Genomic DNA, 15,930 nt, shown 5'->3' with positions numbered 1-15,930 from the left:
TAAACAAAGTACTAGAGTTTTAGTACTATGCATTTATGTATGAATAAAAAAACAATTGGTTGTATAATTTACATTAAACACTGAACTAGCATCAATAAAAGTATTAATCACTCAGAAAAATTAAACAGAAGTTTGAACATTTCTAAAAACGTTAAAAACATAACGCTAATGCGTTCGTACAGATTTTTACTATTTTGCAATTCTTGCCATGAACCATCATTTTTACACTGAATGCCTTCCAACTGACATGTTCCACCAAAGTCACAGGACGAGGACCGAGGGTCTTGAATGAAGTATGACTGGAACACAATTTCAGCTTGTTTTTTAAGATCGTTATAGTTACAAGTTGTTGAGCAACAAGACAACGCATAACTTGCTTTACTGCACGCATTGCTGACCTAAAAGTTTTTTTTTTGGTTAATTTCATTGTAAATTTTAGCAAGTTTGTTTTTTGTTTTGCTTTTGCAAAGTTATAGTACTTTATTTTATCCGATTTATTTTTTTTTTAATACTGTATGAAAATAAAAGCTACAGTTAAAAAAAAATCTCTATGATTATTATTAATGTTTTATACGGTTAATTAAACATTATTTGACATTAAAATAAATTCTTTCAAACAGTATAAATAAGACTCAATATTTAGAACAAAATATATTTCATGCTTCTTTCATCAGTTGTATACTAAGCAATAAAAATAAAGTTTTAAATCTAACTTATATAGTGGAAATGCAATCAACGTAATTAATAATAATAAACAAAGAGTAATTAACAATACATAAGTACTTCTAATTACAATGCAACTAAAAAATAATAAAACCGAGCAACAACTTATAAAACAATTTAAGAAAACAACGAAACAGTATAATCAAAATCTTTATGTTTACACAACTTAGGTTTTCTTAATAAAATACAAATAGCCTCAAGTTTAATTAAATCCGAAATGTGAAAACAGTTTTTAACAATTTTAAATCTTTTTAAATTATAATTACTAGCACAATCAAGGTTATTTACTAAGTGTTCAGAAATAGCAGATCTTTTTGAAGCATTTATTACTCTAATAGACTTAATTTCCTCATTACTCTTACATAACTAGCTTCACAGAAGCAGTTAAACTGGTAAACTACCATAATGTGGTAATTTGGTAGTTTACCAGTTTAAATGCTTCTGTGAAGCTAGTTATGTCGGGATGACCTCAAGACAATTTGGCATAAGAATAAAAGAACATATTCCAAAAAGTATTGATGAATTTTGTAAGAGTAATGAGGAAATTAAGTCTATTAGAGTAATAAATGCTTCAAAAAGATCTGCTATTTCTGAACACTTAGTAAATAACCTTGATTGTGCTAGTAATTATAATTTAAAAAGATTTAAAATTGTTAAAAATTGTTTTCACATTTCGGATTTAGTTAAACTTGAGGCTATTTGTATTTTATTAAGAAAACCTAAGTTGTGTAAACATAAAGATTTTGATTATACTGTTTCGTTGTTTTCTTAATTTGTTTTATAAGTTGTTGCTCGGTTTTATTATTTTTTAGTTGCATTGTAATTAGAAGTACTTATGTATTTTTTATTACTCTTTGCTTTATTATTAATTACGTTGATTGCATTTCCACTATATAAGTTAGATTTAAAACTTTATTTTTATTGCTTAGTATACAACTGATGAAAGAAGCATGAAATATATTTTGTTCTAAATATTGAGTCTTATTTATACTGTTTGAAAAAGTTTATACGGTTAAGTTTAAAAGAAATTAAATGGTAAAGTTATGATAAAACTATGAAAAAATATTAAAATTTAACGTTCAAGTGAGATAGGTAACAAATATCAAATTTATTTTTGCTGCTCAAAACTCCTTACAACGTGATCAGGTCATTGACAACAGACATGCTTATACACTTATAACAACTTAAAGATATGAAAAGTTTCAAAATACTTATACTTTATTTTCTAAAGTAAATGGAAAAAGATTTACATAGAAACTTGAAAGTGCATAGTATTAGTTCAATAACAACAAACATCAGTATGGTTTTGGTTTCCACAAGCCCATTGGAGACTCCCGCATATGTCGACCGCGTTCGCATTTTCCTTTATGCTGCAGTTGCCGCTGTTCACTCCATTTCCATCATTCAACACGTACTTACGAGCAGCTGTGCCACTAAAGTCGCAAGAAGCGTCGTTGTTGACTTGTTTGTCGTATTCTTCGTATACTTCGCTCACCAAGTCTGTAGTAATTATGAGTTTTGACGTAAATTTCTAACAAAAAACTTTTATTGTGGTAATACTTGAAAGTGAAGTATGTAGAGGTAAAATTTATAAGCTTTATCTTTTTTGTAAGAATAAAACTTACATTGTATGTTCGGTGCGCAAAAATATGATTGTAAAAATTTAAACAAAATCAACAAAAAATATACCTTATTAATTTGCATGCTGAAATATTAGGTTTTTAGTTTAACCGAAAATACAAAAGTTGGCAGTAGAAAGACTATTTCAAAACCGTGAAGTTTATTGTATTCACAAGCAGAAACGTTGTTGCAGCAACTGTAAAAGTCATTAGTGCATTTTGTTGTCACATCAGCAAAACTTTGACCAGTACACGCCCATTTTGCACTTCCACAAATATCATAGGCGTCAGCATCGCTCTTCGCTCGACATTTAGGTGTTGCTATTTCCTTAAATGTAAAATAAGTGTTTTTGTTAGTTTATAATCCAACGCTGGACACGGGCATCAAAGCCTAGGCTGTTTGAACTTAAAAACGCACGAAAAGAGAACAAAAAGAAGATTAAGCACAAAAAGTTCTTTTTGTATGAAATTATAAAACATTAGTAAAAAACATGGATAAACATAAAGCACAAAACTAATCGTTTTAATAAATAAACTCTATACTAAAAAGCAGATGTATTAATAAATAAGAATTGTATACAGTATCACAAACACAGTAAAAATAATATGAATGTATACAAAAATAATATCTTTAAATTATTCAGTTTATAAACTAAAGCACCAAGCATATTATCAACAAACAGACTAATAAAAAATAAATATCAAGGACACTAAAAAATAAATTACGATTCTTAGAAAAGAGATGATGCTTATAAAAAAAATTTAAATTTAATTCAAATAAGTTTTCAAACTTTTAGCAATAAAAATTTCAAGATATTTAAATGCTATTATTTGGATAGTTTTATTGTAATTGTTTCAACTTTAGTTTTATTACAGTATTGTAAGTAAATCGTGTTAGCTAAAAAAGCATCTGACCTGCAATGGTTTGACTCTCACGTAATCGACCCACATTTCAGCGTCTGGGTACTCCCATTTTGTTTCAGGCTTAGGATTATCAAGATAATCTCCTCCCACAGCTACGTTGAGAATCAAGTGGAACTCTTGATCAAAAGGTTGACCTAAAAATAGTTTTGTAAACTTATTAAATGAAAAGTAGGTTTAAGTTTTATATATTAATACTTTTATAAAGTTAGTTCAAAACTATTTGTTAAACAATAAGTGTTATCGTTTTAAACTTAAAAGTATAAATTTCAAAACAGTAGTTGATTTAATTTAAATTTTAGAAATTTGCTGTAACTAAAGAGAATACCTTTTTCCGAATACATGTAGCTTATATTTCTGTCGATGTTGTGCCTGTAGTAGGCATTACCGTCTATTTTGTATACCTAATCAGTTATGTAAAAATACCATTAAAACTCTTTAAATTCGAACGTTTTAACAACGCTTGTGTAAAAAATAAGTATAACCAGTTCAGTAGGAGTCCAATCGAGACTGTAAACATGCCAATCATCAATAGAACACTCCAACTTCATATCACCACTCGATTCCATAAAGTGCTCATCACAACTACTTGTACAACGATTACCGTAATGAATAGTGCTCGCAATGTGGTCCAGGTCCTGCCCTCTCGCTTCAATAATGTCAATTTCTCCGCTCTGGGGCCAACCTCCGTACTTCTCATCTCTGTAATTACATATTCAGATAAAATTATATTATTTATTAATTGCGTGAAACATTGTTTTATAAATAAGTTCGTGAATCAATGAACTTGTAACTATTCTTCTTGGATGTATGTAGAGACCTTTGATTCTTACTCTTGAACTAAATAAAAGTACATAAAACAATATATTAGCTGTTTTGTTGTGATAACGTTTTTTTTCTGTTATTCTATTTCAATAAACTAAAGTTATAGAGTTTTTCATACTTTGACATCATCCATATAGCAGGCCACAGTCCGAAACCGGTTGGAAGCTTTGCTCTGACTTCAACGCGACCGTACTTCCAAGAAAATTCGCTGTACAAGCGTGCTGAGGTGTAGTTCTTTCCGTTGTAACTTTATATTGTATCAAACGATTTAAAACTATCTTAATTGTTTATTTAAAATCAAGGTAGTACGTTTACTATTGTCGTTGTAAGTATTTTAAAAAATTACAAAGTGTAAAAGTTCAAACTAGTAGAAGAACAAAATAATATTTTAGTCAAACGTGGAATAAAAAGAAAAAATATATAAGGTTGTTTAAATAAAGCTCTTAGTGTAAGCTTTCTAGGCTTTAACTTAGAATAGACGATTTAAAAACGGAAGTTGACTGAAGATAGATTGGAAATTAGGCCAAACAAAAAACAGTCAAAGAATTTTCTATATTTAATAGGTTTTAAACTATTATAAGATGTCAAATATAATTAAAAAAGTAAATATATCAATTAAAACTAATTTAATTTTAAGTTTTTTAAACTGCACACAAACCTTTGTTTAAGTGGAGTGATTACTAGTGCACCATTTTCGATACGATAATTTTCATTATTATCTCTATAATACTGTAGTTCGTTGTTATATGGACTACCAGTCACTACTACATTCCAATTTGATGAATTGAAAAATTCAAATTCATCTCCAATATTTGATGAGTTACCTTGAAATATTTTAGATACAGTTATATTGTACATATATTTTGAATACAAAAACGCAAACAAAGTTAGTTATTACTATAATGTATTTTTAACATATTCGAGTATATGATTTAAGCTTTTTTATTCAACTATAGAATTTATGACAATTAAAGATATCAACTGTTATAATTTAGAAAGTTGTTTAAATAAATAATAAACTCTATTAAATAAGAAATTCTTTTTAAAGAAATTTTAATTTTTTTTACTGTATCAATTTTTTTAAACTCTTTACATTGATTTCATTTAAATATCTAGAACATGATTTATTCTAAAATAAATGAAAAAAAATATTTGCTTAGTTAATACTTAAGCATTACAGTTTTAAATTAATTTCATAAAACAAAATAGGTTTTTATTTATTGCTACCGAAAGTATTTTTTTAATGCTTAAATAAAGATACTAATCTAACTTTAAATTGTACTTATTAAGTTTAGATTTTTATGTGTATACTTATTTCTAGTTTAAAAACTTAAATATATTGTAGTTAAGAAATATAAAACATTTTAGTTTTTTTAACTAGTTTTACCTGAAGAGAAACAACCAAACAAGAGTGCTGAAAAAACAATTTTAAGCATTTTAAGTAGTAATCTAGCATAAAAACTAGATAAAGCTGCAATATAAAAGTATTTCTCAAATTAAACAGTTAAGCCATCTTGGTACTTTCTCACTAAAAAAATTCTTTACAGTTCATTAAAGATAATTTTACATCATTTCTACTATATGTTTATATACATATTTGTAAGTTCATTAGGAACTTAATAGTTTTTTATTATAATTTTCAAAAACAAAGTAAATTACGGATTAAAAACACAAATAAAATGAAAGAGATTGTCTTTTTTTTTAAATATTATATATAGTTTCTAAATAGTTATAATTTTATTCAACATTTTATTAAGTAGTTTATTTTTTTTCTAAATCTGTAATGTAATCAATTCACTTTTTTATTGTAAAACAGATTATGCGTGATTTATATGTTTAGTTTTAGTGGCAAACTATTTAGTATGAAGACTGTAGTAAAATGATAGAAAAAATCTTTAAATAAGTTACATTTTAGTGCAAATGAGAGTAATGTTTACAAGTTAATTTCTAACTTTTTACGTTTGTTATCTAAATAAAAATATTTTCAAACTTTATATAAAATGTACTTGAATCACTGGGTATATAAAAAAACTAATACAAGGCCTATTTTTAACAATTTGAAAATACACTTTATTAAAACTCTATTCAAACAAACTCAAAAAAATTTAATGATAAACTGAGTCAAAGCTCGATGAATATAAGTGTTTTTTATACATTAGGTCCTTTGACGTATCTTTAAGCATTTCTCACTTATTTAATACATTACTTACATGAATTCATAGTTTAATAGTTGTTTAATAATGATAGTAAATAAAAATATGATTTTGAACTATTTCACTATTGTAAAAACAAGTTTATTTTTGAATGTTGTATAAAAATTAAGCACCGAATAAAATATATGAAGTATCATTAGCTGACTATTTTATAAACATAATTAATAAAAACCTTATTGAAAAATGAGTACTTTCCTTTTAACTATCCAGAGGGTTTTATTTTAGTTGAAAGTTTTGTAGTAACATTGGTCATTGTTGTGATCTTAATATATAATAATAAAGGAGCAAACTGTATATTCTATTTATCGTCCGGTTTTTGTGGGAAAAATATCCGACCTTGTCAACAACAATAAAATATTAAATTAATTTGAATTAAAATAGTTTGTCTAAATTTTTATTATACTTGACAAGGTTGGATTTTTTCTCCGATTAAAAAACAAATAGTTTATTTGCACATTTCTTGTTATACCTGAATGAGTTCTTTACTCTACAGTAAATTTTAGCAACATTTTTCAATTAAGACGAATAACTATATGATCTTTATACAGATAAACCATAAAAAATTTTAAGTACAATATTTATTAAAGTTTAAAAATACTTCTTAACTTTATGCGGTACTAAATTGTTTAAAAAGGTACTGAGAATATTTCAACGTAAAAGTAATTATAATGTAAAACAAACAGTTAACATAAAAAAGTAGTTGAAATAGTGAGCTTTTAAAACAAAAACACACATAACAAAAGCAAACTTAAACTGTACAAAATGCGTTTCAGTTTATAAAAAAATGATTCACCTACTTCCTTTCGCGAATTTAGAATTTATATTTAAATAAGTTATAGCAATGTTTATTTTTATAAGCATGTGTCTAAATAATTAAAAGTAAAAATAAGTGTTATTAAAACAATTTCAGTGTTTAATACAAACTTAGATATAACTCACCGTTTTTTATTTTCATCAAACAAAATTTTCAAAATTCAAGTAACATAAATAACAAATGTAAAAGTCTTGTGTAAGCTTTAATCAACAGCCAAACTTTAAACAATTGTCTGTTTTACTATTGTTTTGACACTTTTCTAAAATAAACGGCCATTAGTTTTTACAGCCATGTGTGAGGCACTGTATTTTGATAATAAGGTGAGAAAAATTAAGAGCAAAGTAAAATTTAAATTATTATAAAACTTAAATACGTAGTATCTAACACATAGAATAATTTAAATAAGTCATTTTAACTTCAAATGTGCAATCTAGTGCTTAGAAAACTAAATTAGGATCAAAAAAATAAAACTTTGAACTTACATACTATAACTACTTACATAAAAACAACTTAATAATGTTTAAAGAGTGTAATCAAAGCTTATTCTAAGATGTTTTAATATGTATAGTAGTTAAGTAAATACAGTAACTCAAAATATGTACTTGTAGTTTACTTAAACGATGTTTTTAATTCAACTAAACTTTATTTTTTACACAAAAAAAATATTACTTCTTAATTCTACATTGTTTGGTATTAAAATGTAGAACTTATTAACATTAAATAATAATCTTAAAACTAAAAAAAGATTAGGTTAAAAAACTAAACTCTTTTAAACTTTTTCTATTAGTTATTAAAACCTACAAAAAAAGAGGTAATGAGGTTGTGTTTTCATTCACAAATAAACCTATTTACAGTAACTTTTTGAGGTAAATAGTTAAACGAATATATTAACAGATCTATAAACAGTTTTTTCTAACTATTTGTAAAAAAATATTATCAATTCAGTTTAAAAAAACAATTGTAACAACAGTTTTTAAACAAGACTGACAAACCATAATAGTTGTTTTAAGTATTTTAGAAATGTTAGCTACTTGATTTATTTTTAAAATTGCATTATAAGTTTCTTTAAAGTGTTTAATTTTCAAAATCATTAAAAAATCTCTACATGGATTATAAAGTTGCTTTTGCATAAATAAGTCCTACCATAAAACTTTTCGTCTAACAATTTCTAAAAGTTTTAATAAAAGTCTTATTAGTTTTGATTATAAGTATAGATAAGAATTTAAGACAATGAAATATATTTTAGCTTTTTGTAAAAAATCTAAGTTTTTCTTTTAAATTGTAGTAACACACGCCTAATGGTAAGATCCAGGGACGTGGCTTTGGCTTGGTACGTTTCTGCAAATCTACAGAAACGTATACTTATGTGCGATAAAACTTGCTTTTATTTCAGCTTAAAATGACTCTGCTTTCTTAGCTTTTAGTATTAATTTATGCTTAGTATACTATCCTGAGAGATAATTTTTACATATATGTACTCTTTAGCATTTTTAGTGTCGTAAAAAAATTGAACGAATTAGATACATCTAAATTGTAACATTTAGCGCGTTAAAGCTTTGTTTTGTCAAAAAGCTACAATGTAAAATTAAACCTATTGGAAGCTGTAGCTTCAAAAATCAAAATCATACAATTTTATGTTAAAAAAATTTGCACAACTTGCTGTTACTATTGACTACGTTAAATGTTTGATTTTATACGTTTAAATGTTTAAATGAAAACAATATTAATGTTTTTGAGTTGAATTGTGATTTTTTTAATGAATGTTTTCTGGGTTTACACAAGTGGCATGACATAAAGAGTCATATGGGGTGTGGAGCAAAATAAATTGCCTTGTATACAGTTATCACTCGTACATCAACATTCAATTTTTGATGTATTAACATAACTGCATATTTTCAGACTAAATTCAATAATATTAGAGGTAGTTTAAATTGCTATGTTCCCGCTAGGACGTGTTATTTCAGATGTTTTAGTTTTTGCAGATTCGTAACTTTTTTGAGCTAGCTACGTCCCTGGTAAGATCTAAATTCCTTTAAGAAAGTATTTTAGTTAGAATTTGTCAAACATTAATTAGTTTATAGATGAAATATGCCATATAACTCGATAACCGAAAAGCTTTTTTGTACACCAGGTCCTAACGCTAATTATTTTAAGCTTTTTTTTGTCGTTCAATAAACAATACAATTGAGTTTTAACGTAATTCAAGTAAGACCCCGAATGATTTAAAAATATTAATTTTATTAAAGGACTAATAAGTTTGAAAAAAAAATTGTTCAAGTTTTAAATATTATACTTAAACAAAAATAAACTTTTGAAATATAAAGGAGAACTAAACGGTAAAACTTAAGCCATTATCAATGTTCTGTCTTGAATACTTATAAATACTAACTATACCTTTAAAACTAATTACGTTAATAATCTAGAAATTGTTAAAGAATTGCAGTACTTTTCTTTTTTGAACTGATACATGTTTATGTGTCTTAAAGGAGTTATCATACTTTAACGGAGTTCTGTAAAAAAAAAAAAGAACTAAGGTAAGAATAGAATCTTAGAATAATAGTTAATATTAGACACAATATATGTTACATAATCCGACAAGTATAAATTTAGAAAAGAAGAGTAATTAATTTCGTTAAGTAATAATAATGAAATCATTAGTCTAAAAATTACTACGAATTGCTATATACTTATCATTTAATACCGTTTTATAAAACAAATAAATTAATTAATATTTATAAATTTTCTTAGTTTGTACAGTCGGATTATGTAAGATACATTGTGTCTATTATTAAAAAATAATCTACAGTAATTGTTCTGAGTAAACTTCTTACCTTTAGCAATTACACGTATTCACCTAATTTATCTTCTACTCTTCTTTGGAGTACTTATTATTTTTACAGAACTCAGTTAAAATGTGTTTACTTGTTTAACACACAAAAACATATATCAGTTCTATGAATAAAATAACTGTAAAATTTGTTTTTATTAAAAAAATTCAGCTAACTTGATTCGCTAGCATCTCTATTAACAAACTATTAATTTTTAATTTTGATAATTGATACTAGAAATATCAAATAAATTAAATATGTTTTTATATTGTTAAGTAACTCAAGTTTAACGTTAATTTTTATTATAATTATTTTTCTAACGATAAAAATATAGATATATACAATATTCACTAGAACTTTTTAATGCAAATAGGTTACAAATTTTTATATTACGCGTCTATTTTATAGTTTTTGAACTTTTTCTCAAGTCAAGACATTACATTTATAAATTTCAATTTTTCAAGAGAATAACTAACAATATAATAGTTTTACTTAATCTGTAGGAAAGCTAGTTTGTTTACGAAGATAAAAACTTGAAGTTTGTTAAAATATTTTCTCGGGTTGTTATATGATAAATGTTCAAGATGTTTAGAAACTATATAATACTTAAATATTCAATATAAAATATATAATAATAACAAATTTAAACAGTACTCTTTTTTATAAAATTAACACATGTTTCTGTGTGTTAACGAATCAATACACTTCAACGGAGTTCTATAAAAAATAAATACTGTAAGGAAAGAATAGAATCTAAAGTAATTCTATATATGTGTTTACTTAAAAAAGAATAATTATTATAGATTTAAAAATATAAGCTTTAAAATTTTTTATTAATAAATATCTGAGCTAACTTGATTTGCTAGGATCTTTATTAGCATTCGATTAACTTTGAGTTTTGAATAGTTATTACATATATAAACATTTAAAGTTATAAACGATGTTTTCTAATAAAGTACCAAACAAAATAAGCTCCAAAAAATGCACGATGATTCAAATTCTGACATTTTAATTGTTAACATTGTTTTTGATTAAACTGCTTTAAAAAATATGCTGTAATAATTCAAAGTTTATATGGCCATTTAATTAAATAAAATAAAAAAACTCAACTAATTTGTTAATCATTTGAGCCAGATTTTTAGGTCATAAATACTAAAAAAATTTCTTTAAATACATTTATTATAAATTGTTACGAACCAATATATTAAAGTTCTTCAACAAGCTTTTCAACTAATACTCTTTATTAACATTTATTTTTAACATCTTAAAAAGTTTTGTTATAGTAAATGATATTTGAGAAGCTTATTGATTATTTTATTTTGATTTCTCACTTAAATGAAAAATTAAATACTGTCTCCAATTTTTATAGTTAATAAGTACCACATTTAAATTGTTTTAAAACAGGGTTTCCACCTAAGCAGATTATTAGCTACAAAAGTTTAAAAATTGTATTTAATATAAATATGAGCATAAAGTTGATTTTATATGTAAATTTATAAATTTTTCAAAAAACATAAAACTTTTATGTCAATTATTTTCCTTATCTTAAAAGCTATCTGAAATTTTTTTTTTATTTTAGTGAACACACCTTTGTCTTTAATTAAAAAAAAAAAGAATTTGGTTTGGGGTTTGAATTATTTTATGGGGTCCCTCCAAAAATAAAGTTTTTTTTTTTTTTTTTCATTATTATGGTAATACAACCAAAAATAAATGTTTATTTTTTTTTCCCTTTGTTTGCATGTTATTTAAACTCCTAAATTTTTATTTTATAAATAATATTAATACCTTTTACGATTTGGCCCTAAAGCAAAATGATATATATTACACTATCATTTGCCTTGGCCATTTCCTAGATAAAAAAAATGATAAAAAGAAAAAAAAAAAAAAAGAATGTGATATACAACAAATTTAATTAAACTAAAATAATTAAAATTTAAAATAATTTTATTTTATGGGGTCCCTCCAAAAATAAAGTTTTTTTTTGTTTTATGGTAATACAACCAAAAATAAATATTTTTTTATTTTTTATTTTTTTTCCCTTAGTTTGCATGTTATTTAAACTCCTAAATATTTATTTTATAAATAATATTAATTTCTTTTACGATTTGGCCCCAAAGCAAAATGATGTATATTACACATCATTTTGCTTTGGGGCTAAATCGTAAAAGATATTAATATTATTTATAAAATAAACATTTAGGAGTTTAAATAACATGCAAACTAAGGGAAAAAAGTAAAAAATAAAATAAAAAAATATTTATTTTTTGTTGTAATACCATAATAATGAAAAAAAAAAAAAACTTTTATATTGGAGGGACCCCATGAAATAATTCAAACCCCAAACCATTTTTTTTTTCTTAATTAAAGACAAAGGTGCGTTCTCTAAAATAAAAAAAAAAAATTTTAGATAGCTTTTAAGATTAGGAAAATGATTGACATTAAAGTTTTATGTTTTTTGAAAAAATTTTAAATTTGCCTATAAAATTAACTTTATGCTCGTAATATAAATTGAAGATGATATTAAGGATAGAATTAAAAACAATTCATAAATTAAAAAATTACTAAATTGAGTTATAACTAATAACTAAGCTTTACTTTTACTAGCTATAAAAATAATTATCCTAATGACAGCTTCTATAAAAAAAACGTTAATACTACTTAAAATCATGTTATTTAAATAAGCTTTTAAATAATAATAGTTCGCAAACAATACTACATGAACTATAAAAATTCTTAACATTTTCTAAGCATTACAACAAAAGTTGCCGCACGCTTTGGCTAGTTTAAAATTTTTTGTGGTTTTTGGAAAGTCTTAAGCTTATTGAAGTTAATCTCAGGCACATTTAAAAACTTTTTTTTCTCTTTAACTGTGATTTTTTATTTAAATCCTTTTGTTGTAAATATGATTTTTCAAAATATTTAAGCTTAATTAGCAGTTTTTTTTTGAGTTTTTAACTTTTACTACTTTTTTATCAAGTTTAAGGTTGTCTTAACTATTTTGGTGTAACTCCTTAAGCTAGTTGCCTTAGAAAGTTGCAGCCTGTACAACTATCAGCAAAAAGCTTATGTTTTAGAACTAAACTTTGGCTTACTAAAAGCAATAATATTGTTGTATTGGGACTTGGCCCCTTAGATTAGATTCTCTCACAACTTCAAAAGGATCTAGAAAGACTAAAATCCATTACGATCTAGGAAATTTTATTGTGTACTATTGAAAGGTACTAAAAATAAAATGTAAAAATAAGACAATTATTTTAAATGAATTTATTTACTCCAGGGTAGTTGTTTAATCTGGATTCCTGGAACAACTTGAAGTAAAAAAAAAAAGGCAAAAAATCTGAAATTTTTATACATATTAAAAAAATGTATTAAAAAATCTATGAATTAAAACATAGTTCACTTAAGAGATCCTGATTTTTTAATAAAATTTACATAAAAAAGTATACTAACTAGATTACATCAGAAAATGCCTTTACAAACTATAAAAATAGTTTATTATGTACAGTTTTATTTATTATAAAGCACATTTTATCAAGATTTATAGTGTTATTCAGTAATTTACTACTATTTAAAAAGCAAAAAGATTTTTTTTTTCTCAAAAGGGAAAGGAAAACTTGTACTTGTAAAATTTTAGAAGTTAATCAAAAAATTTAGGAATTTTCTAAAAAACCAGTGGCCACCCTATTACTAAAAAATAATTCCTTATTTAGTTTTTTAGGCTTATTTAATTTTGAATAATGACCAAACTGTAAAGAAAAAAATAAAACACAGTAACAATTTATTTTTTGTTTCTCCATTCTACAAATTATTTTTATTCCTCTAACAAGTTTTTGTCGCCATGCATTTTATCAAACTTTTTTCCAGAAGGTATATCTGAAATATATTTTATGTTGGTCATGGATTTTTTATTCTACTGTTATATATTTTAGTTTGACCTCTGGATCTGCTTTAAAACCCATAAAATATTCCATGACAACCATCAAATCTTCTGAAATAATTATTAGATTTCCATTTTCTACTATTGGGTCTTCCACATAGATAGAACATTGGATATTTATTGTTGATAATCTGATATTCCATGACAACCATCAGATTTCATGAGTTAATATTTGATCTTCCCTGACAAGCATTCTTTATCAACAGTCAGATCTTTCAAATAGTCTACTAGATCTTCCATGTTAACTACTACATGTTCCACATTGATCACTGAATCTTTGATTAGTGCCACCAATTTTAATTCAGCTACACAATTTGTTCTCCATATCTTATTTTTAAAGTCTTTTTTAATTTTCACTAATAAATAATATGTTAAGATAATAATAAAATACTATACAAAGGTGCATAACTGTTTTAGTTCTAGCTATTAATGTTCCAACAATTCACTTCTAAAAGTTCTGATTATTGTTAAGGGGATTAGGGATGAAACCTTTGTTACATGTTGATCTAACTTTAAAATATTAACTTAGCAAACAGTTAGTTTTTTTTCTTATAATGAAAACTAGTTTTTGTAATGTGAGAGTTCAATAAGATCTTTATGGAAAGACCAAGTTAAAATGCAAAAAAAAAAAAAACTAATTTGATAACATTTTTTTTCTACAGTTTCTAATAAATCTTTGTCAAATTTTATGAGTATAATCTTTACTTAAAAGTAAAACATTCATCTTGTTTAATTTTTTCATATGTTATTTTATTATTTGTCACTCTTTTTTATTTGTCACGTAACAACTACAATAAACTACACAACTCTAAAATTACGAAGTTGTTTTGTATATAAGAATAATACTTTGCTTACAAAGATCACAAACAACATTGTAGTTTTCAAGTTGAAATTGTTTCTATATTTAAGGGTATTAAAGTTATATGAAAAACATTTTTACTTCAATATGGAACAACTTTTTTTGTAATTAAGCTTACAATAACGTGATACATTTAGATTTACAGATACCCCTTAATAGGTTTCAAAAACTGTTAACATTTTAAAAGCAACTATTAATATGAGGGAGAGAAAAAATCTTAATTAAAACTTTAAAAAAGTTAAACTTACACTAGATGTTCCAGAGTTTTTGATGAAGAGCAAAAATAAGGTCTTAAGTGTTTTGTAAGGCTAACTTGAAGTTTACACTAGACATTATTGATGAAGAGCTCATAGGGGTGCAAGATTTTGACCACTTTGGTAACCACTGATCTAGCTGCATGAACCAACAATAACTTTAACTCCAAAAGGGAGTACAATTTTTTTTTAACACAAAACTTATAATAAATTATCATTAGCTCTTAATTTCATTCAAAACTTCAAGTATATTCATAAGGTATTTTCTAAAGCGTTGAAAATGTTCTACAAACTTTTAAGATACAATCAGTTTTGTAAAAACTTTTTTGTATGAGTGTATGGAAAAAAATTAGAGGCAGTTTTTTTGGAATTTAACTACACTTAAGATTTTTTAGTTATAAGACAATTTTCTTGATAGTTTCAGGAAGCATTGTTTTCAATATTACAAACAACTTGTAGTTTCGTAATAGTAACTTTATCAACTTTTCTAAACTATAAACAAACAAAAATCAGACTAACTATTTTGCTCTAAAGACTAGAAACTCTGTTATTATAAGTTTTCAATTGTAATTTCGAAATAAAACTTCTTTTTGCACCTAGTCATTTGGTATGTATTTTTTGTCAGTTTGAATTTCTTTTTCTATGTGATAACTGTCTTTAAATTACTGATACGTTTTTTCATGATTTTTTTTTTAGTTTATTTATAAAACTAATGAGCGATCTTTAAAACTAACAATAGGTTTGTAATTGTTAACAATACAATGAGTTAAACAACTCTACACTCTACAAGTATTTTTTACTCAGTGTAATGATAAATTTTCAGTCTCTTGTTTTGGTTTTGTTTTAAAAAAATCTTTTATTTTTATATTCAAATTCCAATTCAATTAGTAATTAAAGAGCCTAAATTGGCTAACAGATGTATTATATTAAATAAGAA

The 15,930-nt window shown here is 24.7% G+C and overlaps 2 protein-coding genes across 2 annotated transcripts in view; one reads left to right on the top strand and one right to left on the bottom strand.

Annotated features, from left to right (window-relative positions):
* The window catches only part of LOC145844796 (glucan endo-1,3-beta-glucosidase-like), a 10,261-nt gene extending 10,115 nt beyond the window's left edge, over positions 1–146 (top strand). Inside the window, exon 10 of the mRNA XM_082952218.1 lies at positions 116–146. Within this exon, the coding sequence (XP_082808344.1) occupies positions 116–146 (31 nt within the window). The remainder of the gene's footprint in view (positions 1–115) is intronic.
* Positions 147–151: 5 nt separating this feature from the next.
* On the bottom strand, positions 152–6,308 carry LOC145844795 (glucan endo-1,3-beta-glucosidase-like). Its single transcript, XM_082952217.1, has 10 exons — positions 6,299–6,308; positions 4,747–4,912; positions 4,207–4,335; positions 3,749–3,965; positions 3,592–3,667; positions 3,258–3,400; positions 2,496–2,670; positions 2,018–2,223; positions 215–398; positions 152–165 (listed from the first exon to the last, which is right to left on the bottom strand). The coding sequence occupies exons 1-10, from the start codon at positions 6,306–6,308 to the stop codon at positions 152–154; spliced, it is 1,320 nt and encodes a 439-aa protein (XP_082808343.1).
* Between the last annotated feature and the right edge of the window lie 9,622 nt (positions 6,309–15,930).

This window comes from Thalia democratica, chromosome 9 (genome assembly GCF_965202585.1).
Source record: "Thalia democratica chromosome 9, ktThaDemo2.hap1.1, whole genome shotgun sequence".
Taxonomy (NCBI): Eukaryota; Metazoa; Chordata; class Thaliacea; order Salpida; family Salpidae; genus Thalia; species Thalia democratica.
Note: the sequence above shows the minus strand (reverse complement) of the source record. Positions and strands in the feature narration are given on the sequence as shown.

Coding starts and splice junctions, on each gene's coding strand:
- LOC145844795 (XM_082952217.1), bottom strand. Junction 3,966..4,206: donor GCTATATGGATGATGTCAAA/GTATGAAAAACT, acceptor ATGTAATTACAG/AGATGAGAAGTACGGAGGTT. Junction 2,224..2,495: donor TGAATACAATAAACTTCACG/GTTTTGAAATAG, acceptor TAATTACTACAG/ACTTGGTGAGCGAAGTATAC.